General features: G+C 32.4%; 1 protein-coding gene across 1 annotated transcript in view; it reads right to left on the bottom strand.

Annotated features, from left to right (window-relative positions):
* Window positions 1-7500, bottom strand: part of LOC137643991 (myoferlin-like) — a 319600-nt gene that overhangs the window by 4886 nt on the left and 307214 nt on the right. The window contains 4 exon segments of the mRNA XM_068376837.1: window positions 980-1127; window positions 4187-4296; window positions 6810-7030; window positions 7272-7462. Coding sequence (XP_068232938.1) covers window positions 980-1127; window positions 4187-4296; window positions 6810-7030; window positions 7272-7462 — 670 coding nt within the window.

Genomic DNA, 7500 nt, shown 5'->3' with positions numbered 1-7500 from the left:
AATCCTACATATAACAGATTTAGGGAAAGTTGACTGAATAATTACACGAGCTAAAACGTCAAAGAATGATAGAATAACAAAAAATATAATTTATGATTAGTCAAAATTGATTCGAATTTGTTTTAATTATCTTTTCATACAAATACATTACTATCCTTTAAATCTAAAGCGTTGATTTATTCTTCCCTCTTTACCTAAAAAAAATTCATTTGCGTATCCAAGCAAACTCTCTACTATCAATTATCATTCAATACTGCTATGGATAAATAAATGATTATCATGTCAAGATTAGCATACATGGTGTGGAAAATGCCCCACTGGGTGATGAAATTTTAGCTGTGTATAAACCTACCCTTATACCTTAAAATCAGCCACTCAATTCACATTATGATTCCACCCCCACTATCATTCACTGTTGAATTTTTTTTTTCACATATCAATTATAACATACCATGAATAATAGGCTGTTTACAAATTTCCCTTAAAGGAAAATTAAATTTGTAAGTAATATATGAATCTAAACTACCGTTCAATAGATGTCCTTGAACATATAGCACCTCTCAAGTGTAAAAAGGAAATTGATTTTGCGATTGTTATCCCCTATAGCTAATAAATCTTTCATTAAAAAAAAAATAAAATAAAATAACAATTAGGTAAAGTGAACCATTCTGCTTAAACACTTTTTCCATTAATATAAATCTGTACAACTGAGTTAAACTGATACTAAGAGTTACAGTTGTCAACCTTCACCCCATGTTCACACTCATACCTACTGTACAAGTGGTACGCATGCCATGGTATGACTAGAAAAGATAACGATCCGATTTTTTATTCCAGTTTCTATTCATTCTACAGTCATGAAGATGCTCTTCTCCATTAATAGCTTATGATTCTATGGTATGTAAAGAAATAAATTCTCTTCTCCTAAAAATACCGTTTTACTAAACATAAACCAAATTCATAATTAAAGGTTACTTACCGGTAAAGAATACAAAAACAGGAACAAGAAGAGGAACAGCAAGAAGAAAACTATGAATGAGATGCAATACCACTTGTAATTCCTCCAAATGATGTGTTTAAATGATTTCCAAGGTGAACTTAGCCACAGGAATGAAGTTGCAGGTCGACTGGAAAGAAATTCATTACAATTAAGTTGAATTTAAAAAATAACTATTTTTTCTTGAATAATTTGATCTAATGTAAGCAAATATACTTAACTAGTGTACAAGGATTGCATATAAATGTTCCTTTAAAATCATGATGATCTTACTCTAGAAATTTTTACAAATTTAATGAAACTGGTAGAAAAAAATATACATTAAATCAGTAATGTGATCATTAATTGTGTATTCCTCCTCCAAAGCACAGTGAAATATCAAATTCACCATATTGTAACTACAGTATACTTTTGATTCAGAAAAAAAAACAGCCTAATACATCATGTTAATATGCATTGAAGTCACTTTGATAAATTAAGGAGACTTATTTGAGCCTTAGTTTCAGAACTGATCAATAAATAACGTTTACCAGTATTATAGTTTGCCTATTTCATTATCATACTTACTAGCTAAGCTACAACCCAAGTTGGAAAAGAAGGATGCTAAAAGCTGAAGAGCTCCAATAAAAAAAAGTAGCCAAGTGAGGAATGGAAATAAGGAAATAAATAAACTATACGAGAATTAAAGAACAAAGAACATAAACTATCTTAAGATCAGTAACAACGTTAAAATAGATCAGTCATATATAAACTATGAAGAGAGACTTATGTCAGTCTGTTCAACATAAATACATTTGCTACATGTTTGAGAGACTGAAGTTCATCCGATAGACTGCCTGATTAGGAAGATCATTCCACAATCTGGTGACAGCTGGAATAAAATTTCCAGACTACTGTGTAGTGTTGAGCCTTATGAGGGAGAATGCATGAATGCTAGAATTAACTGCATACCTATTACTATGTACAGGATGGTACAGTTTGGGAGATCTGAATGCAATGGATATTCAGAATTAGGAACATGCATAAAAAGTTTACTGAATGACGGTGCAAGAGATTAATATCTAGATTGGGAACAAGAAATTCAATAGACAAAGTGTTTGTACAACAAATTAGGATGAGAGTCAAGGTCTGATGACGAGAAAGAACAATACTCGAAAATAGGCATACGGAAGAATTAAAGAAAAAAAATCTTCAGCGTAGATTAATCACGAAAAACCTTAAAATACTTTCTCAATAAACCAATTCTTTTGTGCAACTGAAGAAGAGACAGGCCGGATGAGTTTCTCAAAACTAAATCTACAATCTAGAATCACACCTAAAATTTTAAAGGAGTCGTACATATTTATAGAGACATTATCAATGCAGATAATTGGATATTGAAAAGCCACTGTCCTCAACCTATTTACAATCATACTTTAAGTTTAAATTGTTAAGAGCTTAGCTTCGTGCCCTACAATTTGCACCATTCACTAATTTCTGCTAGATCTCTATTAAGGAATTCAGCAACCCAGAATCTACATTCAGAAAATGATGAAGCAGAGAGAAACATTATTTGCATATGTAACGAGCTTGTTTTCTAGCACAAACCACACTATAGTCAGCATGGTGCCTATCAACTACTCTTTGCAATTTATTACTTATGTCAATTATGATGCTAAAAAAGAGCCACTTACTCCCAACTGTTTTATTTTGAAAACAAAAGCCTCATGATTAACACAGTCTAAAGCGGCACTAAAATCAAGTATTGTAGATTGGAAGAAGGGTATCACATGCTCCAAGCCTTTGCAAAAGCCAGATTGCAAAATATTGAAAAAACGATTACATTTAACATACCAACAGGTTTTTTAGATAATATGGGAGTTATGGAAATGTTGTAGTAATCAATAGGGCTAGAGCTACCACAAACACATTAACCTAATGTTGTTGTATAACCAATTCTCTATTAAGTGCAATAAGAACCTCTTCTTGCGAACTTATGAAAAATAACAAATAACTTAGGAGTTAAGAAATCAGAGGGCTTTATAAAAATAGCAATTTTATATCATTTAGGTCTACGCCTCCATAAGCATCAAGAGTATTCTAAAAGCTAAACTATTTAGTTTAGAATCAGAAATATAGGAATGATGAAGATTGAGTTTCTCATTACTCTGCTTACTGTTAAACACATAGGTCATAGGTGTTGCATTTTTCCTTTGTGTAGCGAGTGACCAAGCCATTTGGGTTGAGGTAAGGAGGAACTAAATCTACACCAAAGAGTGCTTATTTAAGGGTAGCCCATCATTTATGTTGCTGGATTGTACCAGAAAGGTTTTTTATGGTTAAAGTATAAACTCCCTAAGCTAAAGCTCTTAGTGGAGTATAATTATCCCAAGTCAAATCTGATCTGTTACCCTCTAACAATGATTACACAGGATTACAAGAGTTCAACTTTTCAAGAAAAAGGCTGACAAATCTTTCCATGATGAAATAACTAAAGAGTACCGACGAGTTTGCATATTAATTTTATCTCATTTAAAAGAACTTTAAGGAAAATTACGCTTTTGTCTCAATGTCAACATTGTAGAAATTAAAATAATATTCCACACAGACCTCTCAGGATGCAGGTCGTTTCCTAGGAATGTAGAATTATCAATTTTGGAAAAGGCCAACAACAACAACAAAACTTAATAGGATTGACATATAAAGACAACACATTTGTTTCCAACAGAAGCCAGGATCGTGGTTTTGTTTTTAATGCATTTCTGCATTTAAAATTTTCACATACTGTCTTTGTGGCTGCAAAACACTGCCTAACTACAAACTCCACATTATATGACCTATTATATGCACTAGGTATAACAGCAAAAGGTCTTAGCAACTTCATAGTCTAACTGATAGTAAAATCAGTGATAGTATCAAAATATACAAAATCATAACATTTTACTTTTCCTAACACAAAATTCATTAAGAATTATTCCGAGACAAAATAAAGAAAATATTCAAGCTGAAACAGATTTTGAAACAAAACTCTCTTGATACTTATTTAAGAATTGTACTTGCATAAAGAGTGTTTAGAATTTTTTCTAACACATCAGTCTAACAAGCAACAGTATGATGCCACATATGACAAGATACCAAGAAAGAAAAAATACCTCAAAAGAGTATACGAGAATTATATACTTTTATATGCATGTAAAATTTCATACTCACTCAGGGTCTGGTAGCTTGGGATTAAGGTTTGGTTCGTCTCTTCCTTGACCTGCTGGACGTTCTTTGGCTTCTTCCTCAGTAAGGACTTCCATTTCCATTTCAACTTTACCCTGAGAGTGAAAAAAGAAAATAAAAAAATCTTTAATCATGACTCCCTCAAATATTTTCAGCCATGAAATATGATAATTTTTTACATCCCAGAATATATGCACACTAACAAATTTAATGAGGATGAAATTTTCTTTTGGCTGAGAAGGCGCTGATTGTGGTGAGAAATGCCCCAAATGTGGGGGGTGGTAAAGATTCAAGAAATACACTGCCTCTCATCAGCGGAATATTTTCACCAAGTATTACACAAACCAATGCCTTTCTCAGACTTGGTAACCATATACTTATTGTGTAATATTCAATATTCCACTACTGCTAATAACAAGGTAACATATAACTTTGGAATCACAACAGACAAAGAGAAGAACAACTATTTAAGCAATTGTTGTCAGTTTTAGGCAAAATATTTCTTGTCCAAGGATATGTGCTTGTGAAAAAGTATCTCGTGCTGTATCACCAAAAGAAGAAGAAGCTGTATCATCAAAACTTTTGGAGGAAAAACAATTGTGATGTATTAGCGTGAAAACATAAGAAAGATCAATTCTTGAGATAATTATCTGGTACTTTCGTACAACACAAAAATCATTTACTCTTAACCAAGAATTATTATTTGTGGAAAAGAATCTCATGTTGTATCCTCTCAAAAATGTAAAGAAAAACAATGACACTGTATTACGGTGAGGATATATGAAAGATTATCTGGTACTCATACAATACAGAGACGATTGAGTTACTTCAACCCAATAGCTAATGAAAAGTAAACAAGATAGAATTTCAGGGCAATATTGGACACAAGTCCAAAAAAATTCCATCTCATAGATAAAATCGGGTATCTTTCTACTTTGGGAATTTATAGCTAAGAAAATTGCAGATTGGTTAAAGTTTTTAGAATTGTTCTTTATATTAGAGAGTACAAAGACAGCCAGAACCTAGATGCCCTATTTGGAAGGCTATTAACTGTATGTTTAAGAAAAAACACGTAGGCATTATATATTTAAGCTAGGTGTGCAAGATCACCTTTCTTCCTAGTTGGTAAGGCTGAAGAAGTATCTATAGAAGATAATGTAGGAGAAGGAGAATGGGTTGAGATGGTAAACAGAGCCCTCTGATTTATCAAGGATCAACCTCACCCTCCGTTTTGTGTATCAAAAAAAAAAAAAAAAAAAAAAAAAAAAAAAAAAAAAAAAAAAAAAAAAAAAGAAAGCCGAGTAAGGGATGGGGGAACTCATTTCATGAAGTCACTCTTAACCATTTAATACTATTTTCTTATTCATGTGCATATGCTCAAAGATGATCTGCCTTAACGGAATAAAAAGTATCCTTAGAAACTGTTGAATAAGAATTTTAGGTTGTTAACTTTAGGATATAATTTTCTTCTCAAATGATGGAATATGGCTGTCACTAGGGTTTCTCTATTGTCTGTCGAAGACGGTAAGGACAGAAACCAAAATTCAGAGGGGTACAATTCTAAATACTAGACAGACCAAAGATAACCAACCACTGGAGTGTGCATATTTACTTGACAGAACTTGCAGTTAGCTCTCACGTCTTAACGATGCACAAGTCAGATTCCAATAGAAAGACTGTTTGATAAATATTTGGACTCACAAGTGTTACTTCAAAAAAGCAGCCTTAAAATAAATACAGCGCTATGACCATACATATTTTTGACATCTTTAATGCTATATTTGTCCAATTCTTCAATTATGATTAGAAAAAAAAAAATTTAAAATAAACCCCTAATTTCACAAATGTATTGTAGAGGAAAATGGAACCTAACTTCCCAAAATATTTAGGCCTATCTATGTGTAAGGGACACTAAGCATACGATAGGAGAGGTTAACCTATTTCAAAGAGATACTCGAAGATTTAAGTCGTCATTGCTGCGAATCTATTCATTCTTTTTCAAGTTGTTGGGGTGAATTAGGGTAATAATTTTTTTTCATAAGTGAATCTTTTCCAATATTGTAAACCGTAAGATCCACGAATGTTTCCCATCATTAACTGTCATTGCTTAACAATAAATTACTTAACACAACATTTATACTTACAAGGTATTCTGTATGCATTATCAATTTCATTCAACTATGAGAAGACTATTTTAAAAATTGTCTGCCATATCTAAATAAAGATGTAACAACATACATAGTAGTAAGCCTACGCTGAATAGCCCAGCGAAAAATACTTGTCAATTAGTTTAAGCCTATAGAATTGAACGCAGGGGAAACTGTCAATAAATATCACAGAGAGTGTCATAAGCCTGTAAATGTTAGAACAAACAAATGAAGAGCACTGCAAGCAAAAAATAATAGCTATGCATTGTCCTGACTAATTGCTAATGAAAGCAGGTGAGAAAGGAATGGAAACTATCTCGCCCATTGCAAAATGTTGATCACCTTATTTTTCTAGTTCATCTTTTTTAATTCAATAAATCAATGGTTTGTACTTTGTAAGTTCATATTTTCCAAGCACCAAGCAATATCCTTATGAGTTACTGGATTCTTCCAAAACTTACAGCGATTTCTGTGATTTCATCTACTACTCTTGTAAATGGGAAATATCCATACACCCTCTTTGCTTCAAAAAGGTTGACCGTGTTCCTATAATCATCCAGAATATTTATTGTAACACTGCTTATATCTCCATTACCCATCATCTGAGGAACTTGGTCAGGGCCAACTCCTTTCAGAGATTTTGCTGGTTTAGGCAAGTTACATAAATCCACTGTCATCTCACCTGTAAGATAAAATAATCTCTACTTCAGTATTGCATTAAAAGATCTACAAACTTCAGCCGATAATATTTCATAAAAATCTAATATAACAGTTTTCTTATAAAATACCATGACAAACTAAAAATACAATATATGAATATTGTAAATCAGAAATGTTTAAAATAATTTAGTGGTTCCAAGTACAGTGAATAATAATTTTCTTGAATTAAAAACAAGGCTTCAAAGTTCACATATAACACTCACTTAAATAATCATCTCTCATAATAAGGTCATTATCCCAGAGCTGAAGGGTGAGCTGTGGTGGCCTACGCTGCTGAGTGGACTTCAGGCTCCATGGATGTTCTTTATATTCAACTACCATTACTTGCTCAGCCTCTAACATTTCTAATTGATAAAGTAGTCGCCAATTGAAATTTGCCTCTCCATCCATACACCTAGTTAAAAAAAAAGGATAAGAGGTGTTATTACTAAA

This window comes from Palaemon carinicauda, chromosome 7 (assembly GCF_036898095.1).
Source record: "Palaemon carinicauda isolate YSFRI2023 chromosome 7, ASM3689809v2, whole genome shotgun sequence".
Lineage (NCBI taxonomy): Eukaryota > Metazoa > Arthropoda > Malacostraca > Decapoda > Palaemonidae > Palaemon > Palaemon carinicauda.
This window is presented reverse-complemented; position numbering and strand designations above follow the sequence as displayed.